The 20,851-nt window shown below is 40.1% G+C and overlaps 1 protein-coding gene across 1 annotated transcript in view; it reads right to left on the reverse strand.

The window, feature by feature from the left end:
* The window catches only part of CRYL1 (crystallin, lambda 1), a gene marked incomplete at its 5' end in the record, with an annotated part of 52,915 nt that extends 32,324 nt beyond the window's left edge, over positions 1-20,591 (reverse strand). Inside the window, 2 exons of the mRNA XM_008936825.1 lie at positions 11,098-11,224; positions 20,484-20,591. Of these exons, the coding sequence (XP_008935073.1) occupies positions 11,098-11,224; positions 20,484-20,591 (235 nt within the window). The remainder of the gene's footprint in view (positions 1-11,097; positions 11,225-20,483) is intronic.
* Positions 20,592-20,851: the final 260 nt, after the last annotated feature.

A 20,851-nucleotide genomic window follows, 5' to 3' on the forward strand; every position in this document is an offset into this window, starting at 1 on the left:
AGGGCCAGAGTTTTTAACCCAGTAAATGTGTTAAAAGTAATTTGAAGTCTTAAAAAATAAGCAAATTGTGTGGAATAGTACTAGAAGTTCCACAATGCAGAAGAGATAAACAGGGCCATTTAAGAACTCTAGATAGAGCCCAAAGTAATAGACAGCCCTATCAAAACAAAACGATACTCTGCTTATAATTCCAAGATCCCTGCTTGTTGGTTAAGTTTAAATAGTTTCTTTTAGTAAAGCCAAAGATGAAGAGAACTCTGCAGATACTGTTCAAGCTGATAAAAGAGTTGCTCTGAATAGGTTTATTGTGAACTTGAAACCCTAAGCCTCGCCTCACATCAGATGATAATCAAAAAGGCAAACTCAAATCTGCTGGAAACTCAAACCTGCTACAGTTATGTAAGGTCTCTGAATGGGCCATTTGCTTGGGGTTTCTTGTATAGTGTCACAATTGTATTCAGATTGTTGGACCACTGCAATAAAGTTTCTGTCCTCATCAAGCATGCAATTATTTTCTCAGAGTCAGAAATTCCCTGAAGGACAGGGGGGAAATTAAGCTCTAAACAATCCATTAAACAGAAACCTCACTTGCTGTCATTTATGGAGCCTGGAGAGGTCTGAAGCTATTTTGTTTACCCTGAGAAAAAGAAGATCAAACACTAAGCAGATAAGATATGGTTTTAAAGCTACCGCAGTCTCTCTCAAAGAATCAGTGCAAAAAGGTTAGCACACACCTCCACGCATTTTAAGTGACACTGTATATTTCTGTGCCCTTTTTGTAGAGAAGATCACACTTCTGGTTTGCACTGAACAGTACACCTTTATTCCAAGGCCTGAGCAGCTGAACAAGGTTCTTACGAATTTGATTTCCAATATGAAGTTTATTAGACATTTCTTTTAACAGTCTGATCAGAACATGACACTTGTTTTGTTTTTTTTTTTTTTAAAAAGCCACATACTCAAAGAGTCCTATTGAATTAAAAGCTTAAAGCTAACAGGCATTAGTTCAGAGAACACATAGCAGCTACTTGGCCAGCCCATGAACTCTTAAAGAAGCACACAAAATTAAACACATAGTAGATCTCTCTCCCTAGCAGACAACACTGATAGCCAGACAAGGTGATTGAGTTCTAGTTGCCCCTAATTAAAAAGTTGCACTTATAAGATACAACCACTTGAATACCAGTATGCTGAAATCCAAGGAGTTTTATATGTTGAAATCCAGCATCTTTGTGTTTTTGTGCAGGCATTTCTTACCATGCTATCCATCATTTGTGCTCCCACACATGTCCACACTCATCTAAGCACACAACTTCAATTACCTGTATTTAAATGCTGGCATCTACCCAGGTTCTTTCTATTCATTCTCAGATATGTCAAGGTAGCAACTCCCCTGTACCACCTTCTAGGAAAATGCTTCCCAAAACACTATATTGCAAAATATCTTCTCCTTACACTAGGAACGAATCACTGCCAAGGCCATGGATTTATTAGCACTGAGAGGTGAAAGAAACAAAGCATGGCTCCTGACTAGACTCTGGCTGCTGCATATTCAAAACACAGTCAAGAAAATGTTTCTTCCCTGGCAATCTTAATATTAACTTTTATAACAACGTAAATTCCTGTAAGTGAAAGTATATCAATCTATCTTCAGCAATCCTAGACCCCTATTCATTCTAGAACTGTATTACATGCCATGGGATTCTTCCAAGCAGGTATTGGCCTGAACTGGACAAAGTTTTTCCCCTGAAGTCTAGGGCTGTGATCTCACTTGTCTTGCTTTTCCTCTCAGGATCTTCAACTCCAATATCCATGGTCACTATGGCCAAGGCTTCGCCCTGACCTTCAGATCTCCAACCAGTTCTTCCTTATTTATACATATGAGGTCTAGCACAGCATGCCTCCTCTTCTGCTCCTCAACCACCTGTGTCAGGGCGTCATCATGAATACATCCCAGAATCCTCCTGAATTGTGCTCTCCTATGCTGTCCCTCCAGGAGATGTTGATGTAAGGGCCTGTGATTGTGAGGCTTCTTCCACTTGTCTGAAGAAGGCCTTTTCTTCCTTATCAGGTGGTCTGCAGCAGACACCTACCACAATGTCTTCCACATTGGTGGTGCTGTTAATTCTGAACCGTAAGCTGACGGAGGCAAAGATTCTGCAAACCAGGGCAGAGCTCTGTGCATGCTGTCTCACAGCATGTAATAAATACCCGAGGCAGGTATTCCTCCCCAACCTTTGTCTTGCATCACCTAACCCCCAGAAGCTATACTTCACTGCCATACTGCAGCTGCTGCAGCAGGACTGCCCAGTAACCTTGCCATAACCACAACTGAGGTAGAAAATTATTTTCAAGAGTTCCATGATTTCCCTTTTCCCAGTAAATTCAATAGGGCTTCAAGGAGCAGGTTAACTGTTCAGAAGCCATAACCACTTTGGTTTCTACAAGGATGCGCTTCGTCTTCTGCAGTTAAGTGAGGTTCTCCAAACATGCCACAAACCCTGGCTCTGTTCCTCTATTTATACACATATAATTTACAGCATTTTAAGTGGTAACAGCATTTCAGTGCTGTGATTTAACTGACAGTTTTGAGACACTTCTGTGGAACAGCTCGCAGAGTCAAGTGACAACAATGCTCTCCTCTCATTGAACCAAGGTGTAGCAGCAGCTTTCAGAGCACCAACCTATCTCACAAGCTGGACCCAGACTGCCAGCACTCCTGTGATAGTGACCTACACTATGTCCAGCTTTTTGTGGGAATATGAAGATCTTCAAAGAGAAGAAGACAGAGTTCTGAATGTCAGAAAAGCAGCTTTTCTGAGTTTTTGAGCCTAAATCTGTTTATGCAAACACTTTCATTATCTTCAATAATTCAATACCATTACAAAAAGAACTTCCCAGAAAAGACTTTCAGGCATAATTATTTTATTTATTACCAAGTCTCTTAAGAATGTTGTATTTCTGAAACAAAGCCTGAATAACAGAACCTGTCGGAGTGTGTTCAGCAGAGAGCCACAGAAATGATCAGAGGGGTGGAGCAGCTCTCCTGTGAGGACAGGCTGAGGGAGTTTGGGTTATTCAGCCTGGTGAAGAGGAGGCTTTGGGGGGACCTTATAGCGACCTTCCAACACCTGGGAGGGGCCTATAGAAAAGCAGGGGAGGAACTATTCACAAGGGTTTGTAGTGAAAAGGGGAGATTTAGGTTAGACGTTAGGAAAAAGTTCTCCAGTATGAGGGTGACAGATCCCTGGAATAGGTTGCCCAGACAGGTGGTGGAGGCCCCACCCCTGGGGGCATTCAAGATCAGGCCGGATGACGCTCTGAGTAGCTTGACCTAGTTGGAGATGTCCCTGCTTATGGTGGGGGGGGTGGACTAGACGACTTTTGGAGGTCCCTTCCAGCCCAGACATTCTATGATTCTGTGATAACAGAAAACTACATAAAGCAAGGACCTGTGGAATTTAAACAGCATTCGGGTCATCTGTATAAAGACAGACATTAAAAATACCTGAAAAGGAGACTTGGAAATTTAATTAAATGAAACACAGATTTCAGAGCACTAATTTTACCACATCTTAATAATAATAATACAAATAATTAAAAGATTCTTGTAAAAACCTAGCTAACTTCAGAAAGAAAAAGTATATATGTCAAAATAATATCACTGCAAATTAAATCCTGCAATTTTATACCAAGTTCTGTTCCCCTCAATACCATGGGGAAAGCTGAGGTTACTGAACTTACCAAAGCAAGATTTTATCTCTTTGCTCCACTTGCAGATGCATGGGGACTGCTGTGTTCCTATCACTACCATCATTTTATAGAATCCATATCAAAGTCAAATTATGTTTTAAACAAAACTGTTTCAGATGCTCAGTACTATCATTAGCATTTCAGTTATTATTCAATTACTATTTATATTTAGGCTGTTGTATTGACATGCTAGTTTGGTCTTCTCCTGCAGGGTTGAGGCCTATATTTCTGTTTAAGAAGAGTGAAGATGCATCTTCTACTAAGGAAACTGGAACTTATTTCTTTTGAATTCCATGTCAGACATTAATGTGCATTCTACTCGGTAAACAACAGTCACACGTGAACCTGGGAAACTATACCACCTGAAATTAAAAAACATGACATTTTGACTGCAGAGTTCAGGTAGTAAAACAAGAAGAAAAATAAAACAGTATTTTTAACATCAGAATAAATTATTACCTCAGAATATAGGGGTTTTTTTGGATATTATTATTAACCATTACGATTTAGCTCAAATACCTAATTTTTTTCATGCATTAAATATGTTTGATAATCTCACAAAATTCAAAATTATTACATATCTCAAATGGAAGTACTTGACTGCAACTATTTGGGGCTTTTCCATCATGCTCCTCCCCAAAAGTGGTGAAGTAGTTTTAGATGCTTATTCTAAGACACTTTAAAGATGGCTAGTATGTGGATATACTAGTATACTAAATTAAGACAAGGTGCCAAATAAACATGCACCATTTCAAACTGCAAAGGTGGTGCATGGAAAATGTATGTACTTCAGTCTCCTCTTAGAAAATCTTATTCCTCATCTGAGGATAAAGGCGAGGCCAGCAGCTGGGCAGGAGACACACCCCCTTGCTCTCCACTGTGTGGGTTTGGGATGCAGCATGGAAACACAGGACACGTACACACAGCTGTTGCTGAAGGAGTCCCCAGGCTACTGCACACCTCTCAGTGTGGTGTCAGTCAAAACAAGCAGGATTAGAAGGGGAAAAAAAAAAGAAACAAAAAGAAAAAAACAATCACAAAACAACAAACAAACAGACTAACAAATCCAAAAAAACCAACACCACAAAACCAACCACCAGCATAGACTGTGATAATTGACATGATCATGTCAGAGCATGACTAGAACCTGAGCTTCCAGCAGGTAGGGTCACAGGGAAAGCAGTGGGGAGAAACATGCCTGTGCACCACAGCGGGGAGGTGAGGTTAAGTGGGACAGACCCTGAAGCACTTGGAGGTGATGCAGGAACCCAAACCATATGGGATACACAAGGGAACAGAACCTCCCATCAGATGATTGCCCCTTTCTACCCCTGCAGATATTTATTCCACATAGCCGGGTACACAACTTCAAGATGGTTTCAAGCACATCGTTAATAAAAATTAACTCCTGAAGTTAATTCCTTAGATGTAAAACAACTCCAGTTAGCCCCAAACAAGCCACACAACCTTGTCAATCAAGACTTTATTTTGTACCTGAACAAGAACTCTCATCCTGTTAGCCATGGATAAGAAAGCAGGATAAGGACAGCAGCTCCTTTAACTGAAAAGCATACTGGCAATTTGTTAATCAAGATGGGGCCACATTATCACCATTTGACAGAATTATTAAAAAAAAAAAATTAGAAAGGCATGGGAGCTTCACATCGTGGGGCTTCAGTTACAGATTTTCTACAGGGTAGGTATGCATTGAATTAAAACGCTTAACACGGGGGAGGAGAAGGAATCACATCACATGAGGAACTTAAGGACAGGTTAACCCATATTTGACAGACAGTTGTCTAGGTATGACCGATCCCACCTTGGGGCAGAGGTTGGACTAAGTAACCTCTGAAGTCCCTTCCAGCTTGATTTTGAATAACTGAGTTGGCAGAGCAGTAAAGGTGAAGACGAATTTCCTGATAAAGGTGGGCACTTCTCAAACACTGTTCTGCTGAGAAGAGGACTACAAGGGGCAGGGGGAGGAACCCCCTGTATGAATTTAACTCAGATTCATAGGATTTGTACTTGTTTAAATTTCCATTCAAAATACAGTTATAGAAGTGTCTTACAGAAAAATCTACAACTGCCTGGCTTTTAGAACAGTGTTAAATTCATATTCAGAAAAGATTTAATAGACTCAAAAACCATCAACTAAAGGAGAGTAGATGAGTGAGCTTATTATAAAGCAGCTGTAAAAAGCATCAGTCAAAACACCAGTATTTTCAGATTAATCTAATTTAAAAAAAAATCCATTTAGAGCTATAATTCACTTCAAATCTAAAGTGATAACTTCTTAGTTGTCTTGAATTTATGAGCTCATACCAGTGTGATATTTGAGGCTTCTTAAATCATTGCCTCTTGAGTGACATAAAAGACAGTCTACCACACGATACTGCTGAAGTAAGTAATAAGCACTTCCAAGTAAATCCAGCATTTAGATGGAAAGATTTTGTACTTTCCTACAGTTCAGAAACATACCCTGTTAAGGAACTGGAGCAATGAAAATATCAACTTACTGCCATTTTATACCGTTCAGAATAAATGACTGAATTACAAGTGGCAACTACACTTTGTCAAATACAAAACAGGATTTGAGGAAGTACTTCGAGATTTGGGAGGGTTTGGAGAGAATGTGCTGGAATTTCTTGTCTTTGCTTGCAACATATACAACAAACGAAGGCAAGTTTTGCTTCATCTAGTGTCTATATCATGCCATGCAGAGATCCATCTTTTTCCATGATGTTTATCTGCCCTACAAAGCTTTCAAAAGACAGACAGTGAAGCTTGAGCAGGCTGCTACAAAAGAGATGAAGATCCATTTTGTTCCCTTTGGGAAGGGCAGTAAAATCTCAAACAGGCTGGTTGACATTCCTCCTCTCCACATCTTTTCTCAAAGGATCAAATCTTCTATGTTTTCTTCTACTGTGATCCCATCCACCATGAAAAATCAAGGAAGTGATCTAGGAAAGGGTATGGAAATACAATAGAGTCCTAGAAAAGAGACCAGGGAGCACTGAAGGAGAACTTGAAGAACAAGATTAACTGCTGGGCATGATGACAGTTAAGGCAATGACTACCTCCTGTAATGGGGACCAGACCCATATTCGAGTCTGTAATGGTGGACAACACCAGCTGTTAAATGCACAGTATAGATAGGGAGTGAATGTATAGAAAGTTCAGAAGCATGAAAGCCCATCCTGCAGCACCACCACAGCAGTGACAATGGCAAGCTGTTTACCCAAACATTATCTTTCTGTTTAACTCAAACACTGACTTGAAAAAAGTATTTTACAGCAACTCTTTGAGATCAGACTGTTTCAAACCCTAAAAATCAGAAAAGGAGACTTCTCAGAACTTCCAGAAAGATGGCAAGTCAGATCGAATGCTTAAAACCAGCTCCCTCAGAAGCCAAAACATAACTTCTGGTGCCTCAGGTCAGTGTTTAAGATAAGTAGAGTGAAACCAAGCCTAGGGTTGTATTTGCCTAGCTGAGAGCAAACAGATCCATGTTTGTCTGTCCAGTGCTCAGAGCTGACCAGTGACCAGTCCAGAAGAACCCATGGAACTGCAATACCTCCACACTCTGCCTCCCATTAGCTTTGTGTTTACAAAGGTATGTCATTAACACAGCTTCCAAACCAGGACGGTTGTCTATCCTATAAGCTACCTAAAGATATTCCCTCATCCCCAGAAGTAAAAGGCTTTTTGAAAGCCATCAGGAAAGTAAAACAAAAGCTAAGGATAGAAACTGGTGTCAGACAATCAAAGGTATATTTTTATGACAGAAGATATGAGACATTTGCTGTCAAGGCTCTCAAGTTAATGCTGGTTTCCCATTCTGAGATACCACCAGGCTCTTTGAAAGCTTTTTTTTTTAAGCTGGCAACACTGTTTTTCTAAAAATGTCTAACTGGGAGAGATAAAAGAGCCAGCAAGATCTAAAAAAGAACAGGCTGAAGATCTATTAGTGTTGTTCTCATCAGTTCAAACGAGTTTGCAGGCATAACTGAGGTGAGGCAGGGCACAGTACACCCTCTCTTTTTAACGAGAAAAAAAAATATATATACTGTTCTAAAGCTTTTAGGCAGAGTTCCTTTAAAAGGAAAAAGGATAAATACCTCAGACCCACAAGATATAAGCTATAAGCTTCATTTAGTCCTCTTGCCAGTCTGCCTTGTCCCATGCGAGAGCATGACTGACAGGTTCAGAGATGACCCTCCCGCCACCCTCCATGCCCAGCTGCAACCAGCCCAGCCAGGTCTGGCAACTCAGGAGCATACACAGCAGCTCAAGTGTCATGAGTAAGATCTTACCAATAGTTAGTCATCTTAGCCTCCTCTGAGAGCTAGTAAATTTATTATTCTGTTATTAAATTGCTCCAAAGCAAAGCATTTAAAAAGGATGCATTTTCATTTTATTAGTATGGTCATAAGAGATTGTCCAAGTGCTGCACCGATTTCTATCCAGCCTCTATTACTTAGGAACTAGACACACAGCCACTCAAATCTGTTTTTAGTGAAAGAAGTAGTTTAAAGACACTTCAGTGTCTTTAGTGAAAGAAGTACTAGTAAGTTCAGTGCCCAATAGTCACATAAGGACAAAAGATAGAAGTCATTACCTATTTATGCAGGAAAGTTAAAAACACAATATTAATAAACAATTACCTCACCCATGATAGTTCCATTCCAGGGACAATATAGTACAAATGTATCTATTAATTTGAATCTATGGAGTTTTCAGCTAACAGAAAAGTTATTTCAGAATCTTGCTATGCACGTTCACCTAAATGCTACAGGTTATGCACTGACTCTAGCATTGGAAAGGTCTAAGATGTGAAACTGCATCACTTCAATTATTTTCTCAGTGAATACTCAGTTTTAGAGCAAAAAAGACTGATTTCCTTCTGAACTTCATGCAAAGCACACCCATCATGGTAAGTTATTTCATGAAAATTCTCATGAGAGGGAATATATAAAATAATATGCATCAAGGCATACATTATTATTATAAATTCATGACATTACTGTTCTGAATTTTATTATTACTCACTCCTAATTATTTCTTGCATCTTTTTCACTTTTATGCCTTCACTAACACCATTTAAAGAGTTCTGCTTTTCACTACTTTATCCCATCTATTTTATGTCCTGTGAAAACAGCATAGAAGGCAGCAGTCTGCAGAATTCATTCAAGCAGTGTAAACATCAAGGACATTTTTAAAGCTAGAAGTGGATTTACTCTGCAAAGGCCAAAATTTGAAAAGAAGTTAAGATTTAACCAACTGAAAGCTAGGGTAAAGAAATGCAGTTCTCATGGAAGTCTTCTGACAAGCTAATCAATAGGTTATATTAATAAGAAAGAAAAGAGTCCTCTATATTCAACTAACATTAATGCAACTTATGTTTTATTTTTTAATCAACTAAAAATCAGTAGACTTGCACTCATAAGTTACAACTAGTTGATTTTGTCCTTTGAGGTTCAAAGCTGCACTAGGCAATGTTTCTGAAATTTAATACAGTTCAGCCAGGAATTAATTTGTTCATTGCTGAAATAGAGCTGTGAGCCTAGAATTAAGATTATTTTATGCCTATTCCACTCCCCCCCTAAAAGCAAATTAAAGACTACTTCAAATAATTTGCCCACTTAACACTGTATTTATTAACACTTTGTGTCAAACCAAAAGTTGATGCTATGGCTTGAAACTGATAAGCTGATAACTATTGCCAACAGTGTTTCACACATGTAATTTGTTACCCATGTGGGCATACTGTGGCCATTTAATTTCTTTTTATTTATGAGCTAAACAACTAGATATTAAGAGGCATCAAAAGGGCCAAGGGAATGTAAATGTCATGTAGCTGATATAGTTGGTGTGATGCCCAGAAGTCTTACAACAAAAAATGATAAAAGCTTTCAAGCATGTTAACTGGTCACGTATGAGATAAAAAGTCCTTTCCTATATAGTAACAAGTAAAGAGATAGCAAACAGGAAGTAGGCAGAACAGTCAGTTCGTGCTCAGTGGAAGATGCTGACCAGTGCTGTTCCACAGACACCTGTGTCCTCTGTTATATCCACTCATCAATGACCTGAAAGTTAGCTCATAAAACTAAGTCGGTCATCATCATTACGACCGCAAAGTTCTGCAGAAGAACTCTGCAGGACTGAGTGACCAGACAATAAACTTGCAGACTGAACTCAGTAGAGACAGGTGATACATATGTGGAAACAATAGTGTGAATGGACAAGCTCTGAGCTCATTACTGATGAAGGACAAAGTTCTTTGGGTAATACTATGCAGTTTCATGATCTGAAGAAAAGGAAGTAATGCAAAACAGCATACCACTGTAAAACTTCATAGGGTGTTCACACCCTGACTCTTGTGTGAAGCTTTGCTCTGCCTCCTGTTCTCCCCCCTTCCATCTTAACAAAGTGGGAAGAAGTAGAAGTCTGCAAATCTGTCCTCTTTCAGTTCAATTTGTTATTAGGGGTGTGTTGCAGGCAAGCAGACTGTGGGATTTACAGCATGGGAAAGTATAAATTGTAGACCCTATGGTGCAGCACACGTTTGTGCAGATACAGTTAATGGTACAACACTGGGATAATACTGGGGACCACGCAAACTCATTCATGCTTTATCCCAGGAATGGTCCACGATTCACCTATTTCCTGAACTATGCCCATGCCAGTGAGCATACTAATAGTTAAGCAGCCACAGACTATCAGATCCAGTAACTCAGCTTGTTCCCCATCCCAGTTTTAATCCACAGCACAGATTCCAGCCCTATTTATCAACCCTGTTTTTAATACTCCAACCCTCTGTGAGATAGCTGCTTTTGGCTACAGAGTTCCCTTACAGGCAGGACAGGAGTCACTCCTGGGCATAGCCACAGTCCCTTCCTTCCCTAGCTAACTGGAGAGGAAGAAACACGTTTTAGTCCCAGGACTAATATGTGTGGTGTTCCCTAAGAGATAATCTCTCCCCCATGAATCTGCCACCCACCTTCCCCTCACATGTTGCATATGACATGTTGCACATGTCACAGGATGCCTTTCTAACAGGTACAGTCTTTGTTGCACATAGAGGTCAGCAATTGTCTCAGTTTAGCTACCAGCCTCTTCCAACATAACCCAGAAGAAACTTGCAAGAACTCTTGAGTAGCAAACCCTGCAAAGAGGCGTATCTCCCACATCAAGATACTAGGCTAGAAAGAACTTCAATTTTAACAAGTACAACTATACTTACGTGGTCAGGATGCTGAACTCTTCACTGCCCACTTACCGCACAGCGCAGCTCTTGATCATCTTTCTAAGCTGTTAGCTGGAAGTTGTCAAATCTTTGCTTACCTGAATGAAAGTAGCACCCTCTACTGCTGCCTTCAGGTCTGTACAGGTGCTAATGAGAGCCAACTGCTGCTCCGCACTCAAGGTCCCTCTCAGGCATCCCGACTCCTCCAGCTCTTTCATTTGTTTGCTGCCAGAAACAACATAGGCATTTAATTTAACATTGTTAAGCCACCATTAGCTTTTTAAAAAGCTTCATAACGAAGCAGTAACTATGCTGTTTCCCATGGCACTGCATATATTTATACTCAAAAATTTAAAGGTAAATTTTAGTAGTTTCTCTTTGCTCACCCATTTTATAAGATTTTTTTCTCCTCTCGAAGCATAGACAGCTCTAAGACCGACTCCTACGTGCAAGCTTGTCACCACCTCAAACCATTTTCACTAAGCAAGAGTTTTTCTGCTCCGATTTAATGGTAAGAGAGGTCTCTTTAATATTTTTTGTCTATTTTTACAAACCACAGCTCTTTTGTTATGAAGCCTCAATACAGGAACACTGTTTAACTGTATAGGAATAAATAAACACATTCCATAGGAGTCCTTCCGAAAAAAACCCTACCACTACACAAGTGATGACTATAGAATAAGTGTCAAAAATTCAAGTAGTTACTAAATTGAGCGGCTAGAGCTTGAACATTCAGGTACACACCACTGCTCAGGCTGGGCATGCCACTTTCTTAGCAGAAGCCTCTACAGTTTGAAGCCCTCAAAAGTCCAGAGCAAGCAAGCCATTTTCAAAACTGTTAAAAGTCACTTAGAGGAGCAATTTCAACAGAAATTAACTGGGATTAAAGGATTGGATTTCTGATACAAGCCAGGATGCTCTTGGCCTTATAGGCCACCTGGGCACATGGATGGCTCATATTCAGCCAGCTGCTGACCAACACACCCAGGTCCTTTTCTGCCAGGCAGCTTTCCAGACACTGTAGCATTGCCTGGGGTTGTTGTGATCCAAGTGTAGGACGCAGCACTTGGCCTTGCTGAACCTCATACTACTGGCCTCAGCCCATTGCTCCAGCCTGTCCAGATCCCTCTGCAGAGCCTCCCCACCCTCAAGCAGATCTACACTTCTGCCCAGCTTGGTGTAATCTGCAGACTTACTGAGGGTGCCCTTGACCTCTTCTTCCAGATCATTGTTACAGATACTAAAGAGAACAGGCCCAAATACTGAGCCCTGGGGAACACCATTTCTGACCAGCTGCCAACTGGATTTATCTCCATTCACAGCCACTCTTTGGGCTTGGCCACTCAGTCAGTTTTTAACCCAGAAAAGGGTGTACCAGTCTATGCCATAAGCAGTCAGTTTCTCGAGGAGAAAGCTGTGGCAAAGTGTCAAAGGCTTTACTGAAGTCCAGGTAGACAACACAGCCTTTCTCTCTTCCACTAAGCAGGTCACCTTGTCATAGGAGATCACGTTACTCAAACAGGACCTGCCTTTTGTAAACCCATGCTGACTGGGCCTGACCACCTGGTTGTCCTGTATGCACCATGTGATGGCACTCAGGTTGATCTGCTCCATAACCTTCCCTGGCACTGAGGTCAGACTGAGAGGCCTGAAGCTCCCCAGATCCTCCTTCTGGCCCTTCATGTAGATAGGCATCACATTTGCTAAGCTCCAGTCAACTGGAACCTCCCCAGTTAGCCAGGACTGCTGGTGATGATGGGAAGTGCCTTGATGAGCACTTCTGCCAGCTCCCTCAGTACCCTTGAGTGGGCACAACAAATAAATTGCACTTGCCACACAGATGGAGGGGAGAAAAGCCGTAGCAAACAGAAGCTAAAGATCTTGGAAAAAAGTTAGTGTATTTTTTACACAAATCATATAACTGAATATCAAAATAACCAGTGATCCATCATGTGTTTCCTCAGTGACTGGGGCACACATGACAGTCTACATTAGGAGCTTTATGGGACATTACATGTTAAATGACTACAACTTACTTATATGGGCCCAGATGATCTGCACTCCCAACCACACCTCGGTCTTTAACACACCTGCCCAAGCCCCTCCATGTATCCACACAGTAAAACTGGATTTATTTGTTTATTTAGAGGCCTCAGAGGAGACAGGAACCCAGATGTTTGTCACAATCTACAACAGCCAGAGACAGACAACTTCCTTAGTCCTTAGGAAGCAGGACAGGCAGCCAACCACAGTGTTGGGATAATGTCAGCCCCAGACAACTTCTCCTATCCAGCTCCAGCACTTACACCTCAGGGCAGAATTTCCTCACATGGGGACAGGGACTGCTGCAGCCACCAGCAATCCTAACACACCAGACAGGGAGCAACTGGATTCCAGCTTTCTGTTGTTTTATGAAGTTGTGTGATGTATCATCTATTTTTCAAGCAGCATTTTAAATTAATTGAAAAAGGGATAGGGATGTAGGCCGCTGCCTTTTTTTCTCTCTACTCCTTTCAGACCACCAGCGCTGAGCAATGTATGGTGATATACCTGCACTTTGTCAAACCATCCTTTTAGAGTTCTTTCCTGCCAATGAGCATTGAATCCATAGATCACATGGATTCACAAGTATTAAGCTTACTCCTCCAGATTCTCCTAAACAGAGTGGGATTAATTTCACCTACTCTGCCAACATCCAGATCAGAGACAATGATCTTCAGCTCTCTTTCAGAGAAGGGAGGACCAAGTGCTTCATGTGCATTTGTCTGATCTTTTTTAGGCATCCAAGCATGCAGTCTTGTCTTATAATGAAAGTACCTTCTCCTCCCAAGAGACAGTAGCTCAGAATGAGACACTTAGACCACAGTATTCTGAACTCCAAGATGAAAGTTTGCAGGGATTTATTTAAAGGCAATCCAGTCCCTGAACTGTTTTTAGCAGAGGACTTAATAGTGTTGGCTTAATTGTTGGACTTGATGATCTTAAAGGTCTCTTCCAACCTAAAGGGTTCTACGATTCTATAGAGAAGCAAGTCACATGTCAGCAGAGATTCACTGAGCTCTCAGACCTTTCACTTGAACTGGCTCATTAAATCTACCATTAACTTTCAAAGAATCAAAATTTTACTTCAGCATCCACATAGCTGTGTTGTGTCCAAGAAAATACAGCAAATATAGGCTCTACTAGTTTTATGTTGGCTTAATAAGAGGTCATAAGTATCTGCCACTCTGTAAGTTACTTTGATGTCCTTTCTTCTACTCTGAATGGTGGAAAAGGGAACATTTGTCTCCCAGCAAAGAAAACAGTTTCCTAATATTTCTTTCTGACACCAAACCAGAGTGGCAATACCTTATCCTTGGAGCAATTCCACTAAAAATCAAGGTAAAGAGCACGCAGTGGACACTTAGTAGTAGCCAAAAACGCACAGAGCAGTTTTGCTCCTAGTTTAGCACACTAGTCAAATGAAACAAATACCTTCAGATCACCATGGACTTTGCACACTAAAATCAAAGTATTTCCAGTAACTTGGGAGTAGGTAAGATGTCAACAGAGGCTGTGTTTGAAGCTGGTAAAGGTGCCAGTGAGATTCTGAACTGGAATGTGCACCCATATTTAGGATTAGGAAGAACAAAACCATCATCTAGTATTCACATGCATGTTCCCACAGGGCACTAACTCTTACAAGCATTAACTTTCTCCTCTTCAATTAACTTCATCAACTAATTCCAGATAATAATTTCTAACACTTTCTTTTAATTTTTGTTACAGATGATTATGGACAATGATTTGTGCCTTTTTTAGGCAGACCATGCCTGGGTAAGCAGCTAGGCACTGCGTGCTCTCAACATTGGACAAGAGCTTTTGAAATGTTCAATTAATTCTTAGCTGGAAAAGGAAGCCAAGAGACATACACATTTTAGACACTTCTCAGGTCTCTCCTGTCTTAAGGTTGGACTGATTTTTTTCCTCCTGAACAACTACCTTCCTGTTAACATCATCAATCTTCATGTCAGCCATTTATTTAAACCAGCATGGTTATTTAAAGCATGGAATACAGAACATATGCATTACTTAAATGCTGGCCTGACTTCCTAGAAAATTTTCTTCTTTGGGGCCATTCAACAATATATTTATTGACATTCTGGTTGTTTTGTTCCACAAATGAATTTTAAGTCTTCCAAATGATAAACTCTCTTTACAGTCGCCATGGATATTAGATTGCCATCTATGGGCAGATGTAATTGCCATCTAGTGGGCAAAGGGAGGGAGCATGCCCTGATACTTGGCACCCATTAGGGCACAAACCAGCTTGGTTGTACAAACAGCAGTGCACCACTGACCTCTGCTGGATGACAAACGTTTAACTCAAAGCAGCCTAGACTTCAGGGTGAACATCCCTGAGCACCACCACAGACTGACATCATTGCAGGCACGTCCATAGCACATGCCACAGGACTTTGCTCTGCAGTTGTATCAAGTGCACAGCTTCAAGAGTTTGACTCACTACCTGTAAGGTCTTAGAAGAATGAAAATTTCATGCCCATAAGAAAATTATACTTCCTTATAGAGCCTATATTTTGTCTACATCCAGAGTTTCACTGTTGTACCTGACTGCCCATGTCAACACTGCTCTAGGAAGTGTGCCCTTATTTACTTCAAGATAAGGCACCCAATCTATAGTAACACTCCTAATCACATAAACTGCCTGGAATATTCTTTGATACAACTCCTACTCTAAAAGTCTTTACAGAAAGACCTCACAAGAGATGCTAACACTAAACCCATCTTGTTGACACTCCACTGTCTCACCTTTACCACAAGTACTATTGGGCAGTCATGGTATTCAGCACATATTGGTTCCAACTAGCAAGATTGAAGGCCACTTAATCACAAACTTACTGCTCAAACCAGGAAGGAGACGGGAAGAAAAAGAAGACAACATCAATACTATTCTCCTCAATTTCAGCCAGCCACCACTGCCCAAAGACAAGGACCATTAACCAGTCATGGCACTAGTATCTAGTGCTGACCAATAAATGACAGGGTAGTTGCCATGGCAAAAAAAAATAAAAATAAAATAATAATAAAAAAAAAAATCAAAAACATACATCATTGGTCACATATGTCTAGCCTGAAATACAACAGACCAGGAAGGCAACTGAAGGCCCCCAATACTGGGACCAGCTCACTGTCCACACAGTTTTGTATATTTTATTTTTTGTATTATTCCCCTAATCTTTGTATATATTATTTTCCTTACCTCCCTTTCTCGTTTTCTGTTCCTTGTTGAACAATATACTTAATTTTTTTTCCAAAGTCTCTCTCTCTCTCTCTCAGGGGGGGAGAGGCGAGTACATAGTTCTGTTCCATGTGGGTCCTGCCCTGAACCCCTTTTTACATGGAACCAGGACACCATGAGAGCACAGATTTTTTAACAGGAAAATGCAGTTTTGCCATTCTGTTTTTCCACAGTAAATGCAGAGTTGCCAATATTGCAGGGTCTGCAACTCATTACAAGTCACTATTTACCCTCAGAAGATCAATTCCAATGTGTCCCCAAATCTAGTGAGCTAAATAAGTTCACCTGTCAGGTTTGTCAAAATCCTTTTGGCATCTTGGTGCCAGAACTGAGAAGTTTATGCTGGGAAAGGCTTCCTGCTAGGAACCATTGTCTACTTCCTTGGCCTTGTGACCACCAGGCACTCCATTACAAGTTCCAAATCACCATTCAGAACAGTACAGAATTCTTAAAGTACTTCACTCAGCCAGGAGCAGGGTGATGCCACTTTTTTCTACATCCTGTGTCTTATGCATTTTTCATAGCAATTGTGCTCCTACAGCACAGAAAAAGTTAAGGTTGCTTAGTGCAATACTGCACTTCACTAGGTATCAAGCCAAATAAAATGTATGGTTAAATTAATACTTAATGAAGAGAGGAATTGCGATATTCTGATCTCAAGACTCTGGGCTCCAACTCTTTGAAGGCCTAATGTCTTTGAACCATGCAGAAGAGCAACCTATAGTCAGATAAAGCTGACATGCAAGCAATTCTCACTGAACAGCCTCACTTCTGAGTTTAGATTCAGTATCACTCAACCTCAGCACCATGTACCAGTTTTCAAAAGGAAGAGTTCTATAGATCTCACTAATTATTTTTAATTAATTAAAAATAAATTAATAAATTTACATTTAAGGGAGAGGGTCCCTATTGTTTAATAAAGAAAGAGTCAAGGCTGCTTCCCTTCTAACCAAATATTTCCATGTCTTGATACTAGTACTGCATTTCACATGTTTTAACATTTAACAAAATTAACCGTTTAACAAAAGTAGCCATAAAAAAAGTAGCCATAGCAGTTTTACATGTCCCTGTCCCTAGGTACAACCACAACTTCACAAAGTCAACTTCAGCCCGTTGCAGAAGATTTTTCTACTTGGGCAAAGAGATGAACAGAAAGATTAGAAGATAGTAAGAGCTCCTAGTATAAATTTACTGTTCTGTGCAGTTGAATTTAGTAGTCTTAAAAATAATCTTGTCTTAATATTTTATCACAGACTGCTTCCTGGGATGATCTAAATTTTTTTCCTGAAGTTAACTATAGCATTTACATGTACAACTATTTGGGTTTTTTAATATATATCAAAACCAGTTACCTGCTCCTGTGGCCTGGAGTAGATACAGTTTTATATCTAAGTAGGCATCATATTTAACCAGTGTCTACTTCTGGAATGAAATCACAGAATGCATGTGCAAATATCCAAGTTTTACTGTCTTCTTCAGAGTCAGCTGAACTTTTCTGCCTTGCAATAGTCTTTCATTATACATGCAAAAAACTGTTCTACATAAAGCATGAACAAGTTATGCAAAGGAAAAAGAATATATAGCACTTCCACTGTAATTACCCAATCTATATTAGCAGAACAACTATGTTTATAACAGTAGCAGAATAATTACTTGAAAAAAAGTTTATGTATTACAAAAAATCATTAAAGGTTTTTGGGAGGCATGCACTAAAGCACTTCTGAATGTTTTAGCATTACTTCAGGAATAGGGTATTACTTGTTTGTCTAATTCTCATTATTTTGAAGTTTAGCAAACTTGCACTCAACCCAGAATCACACAGACTCAGAAGAAAGCATACTGGATATGAAAAGACACATTTTCCAAGGCAGGTTACTACAGTGTGAACTCAGTAGGTGAAATGTGGCATAAAGCTGTTCACTAGTCTGTTTCCTGAGCCGAAGAAAAAGTTGTTCCATTAGAGCAGACACTGGTTAATAATGCCACCAGTACACCCAGTTCAATCCAATGTGCAGTCATTTTGCATGCTGGGGGACTGACTGCCACGTGTCTGGCAACAGGTAGATAGGCAGTAAATCCACCGTACCATGTTAGGCCCTGATAAACACACTCTCTGGTCTGTACGTGGTCTACTGATGTTGCACCAACCTGTTACGTGTTTCCACTTGTTTCAGGAGATTCAAATTCCACACTTTAATCTTGTTTTGCACTTATAATCAAACATTTTTATTAAATTTATGGAGTATATTTCAGATTTTCCACAGAGATAAATGCAGGCTCTCGTGATCATTGCCAGTCCATCCCAGACACACTCCAATCCTCTTCCAAGACCACACACCTACTGTTCTGTGAGACCTGAATTCACTAAGCTAATGAACCCTGAGATGCCCTTTGTGTAAATTCAGAACAAGTTAGAAGTTAACGAACGTACTCAATGTCCACCACATAAAACAGTTAATAAACACTTAATTACTTATAGGTCTCTTTACAAAAAGTAATATGTGATAGGACAAGACAAAATGGCCTCAAGCTGTGCCAGGGAGGTTTAGGTTGGATATTAGGAAAAATTTCTTCACTGAAAGGGTTGTCAAGCACGGGACCAGGCTGCCCAGAGAAGTGGTTGAACCACCATCCCCGGACATGTTTATAAGATATGTAGATATGGTGCTTAGGGACATGGTTTAGCAGTGGACTTGGCAGAGGAAGGTTAATGGTTGGACTCAACAACCTTAAAGGCCTTTTCTGACCTAAAAGATTCTATGATTCTAAGTATCATTTCTGTCACAGGAGGACAACCTCCTTTTAGAAGTGAATGTTGTTTACTACTCAAATCCCACTTTTATTTCATGAGGAAATGGAAAAATTACAAACAGCCCTCTGTACACTTATTTCTCAATACGCAGAGTACCTCCATACACTAAATATTCATGGACTACAGACTAGAGTGGAACAAATACTTGTCAATACTAAGCTAAAGAAATAAAACCCAAAAACCCTAAGTCTAAAAACTTTCCTAGAAGTACTAGCTATTTGACGAGCTATTTGTCAGTTGCTGTCTTGCAAGCCCTCAGTACTGACTCAAGCTCCAGCTCTTACAAAAGTATCGTAACAGTAACTCAAAGGTATTTACTGCAGGTTGTGTGCTATAAAATCAGTGCAAAGAAGTTCAAGTTTGACCGTATTTTGATAGATACAATCATTAAAATGCTGGCTGAAGAAACTGCATAGCTCACATTCTTGTCACAAAAACTACGTTGTCCTTCGGGCAATAGAACCAACCAGCCACTGTCCCTTCTAACATTAAGAACATAAGAACTGGGGGCCAAACAAAGCAACTGAGGAGCCAGGCTGAAAACAAACAAAAGGGAATAGCTCTTCACACGGTGAGCAGTAAACCTGCAGAACACAAAGTCCATTGGCAAGGAGGCTGCAAAAGGATTTACACAGGTTCAAGAGAAGGTTAGAGAAACACTTGGAAGAAATCTAGAGTTACTGAATACACAAGCAACTTCGAGGCACTGAAGGTTGGGGCAGGGGAGCAGATGGGCAGCACTTGAACTTGTAGCTCTGCTGTGTACCAAAAGCATGTGGCTTTAGCCATAGTGCCACAGGGTAAAAGGCTGGATAATTGTTGGTCTGAACCAATGGGGCTGTTCTTGTGCCCATGTTCTCAAATTTGCTCCTTCTAAAGATGCTTCTCAGGCTCTAATATAATAGATCAGTAGTTGCATCATTAGTGGAACTAGCCATCTGCTCTTCTAGGACTCAAAATAATATTAGTTTTAAGAATTTTAAAAATTCTATTTATAAAATACAAATCATTGTAGCAGGACTCAGCAATCTGTATTAACCTACTTCCATTTTGAAAGTCTTCATTCTTTCTATGCAAAAACTCTTATGTTCATGTATTTTGAGTCTATAGATAACATAATCATGTTAAGAATTTGGATCTAAACTTAAGCTCTTCAGTAATTACTTCAGAACTAAAGTGCTCTCCAGAAATGTCATTGAGAGGCTTGGGAGCACAGTTCATCTGATCTTACCAGGACCTGTACTTCTAACTTAAAGCCTTCTTCCAAACTCAAAAGCTACATTCCCTTAAATAGTAAGATGTGGCTATTAATTAATAATTACAGAAATCCCAGTTTCATTACAATCCCAGTCATTTGAAGTCAGGTGACCTACCGAATGTTTTCCAGTGCATTTGTTAGCTGTTGTTGTGCAATATCATAAAGATTCACTTTGAAGCCTCCAGCAGCAAACACCATGGCCCAGCTGCAACCAATGAGCCCACTGAAAAGAAAATAAATATCAGCCAATTACTAAAGAAGCATTTATTTGTGGGAAGGGGTTCTTACAAGAATTGCAAGAAGAAAAAAAAGAGCCTGGACGCTTCAATATTTGATTAAAAGATTGGTTACATATTCATAAGAAACAAATCTCTCTCTAAAAAGAGAAATATCCTTTATTAGCTGTGTAGCAGCCTCTCCAAGAGCTGAGAGAAAGGTAATGAGGAAGGAAAAAACCCTAAACAAACAAAAAAAGTACAGCAG

The sequence above is a fragment of the Merops nubicus genome, unplaced genomic scaffold, assembly GCF_000691845.1.
Source record: "Merops nubicus isolate BGI_N331 unplaced genomic scaffold, ASM69184v1 scaffold10570, whole genome shotgun sequence".
NCBI classification, from domain to species: Eukaryota; Metazoa; Chordata; class Aves; order Coraciiformes; family Meropidae; genus Merops; species Merops nubicus.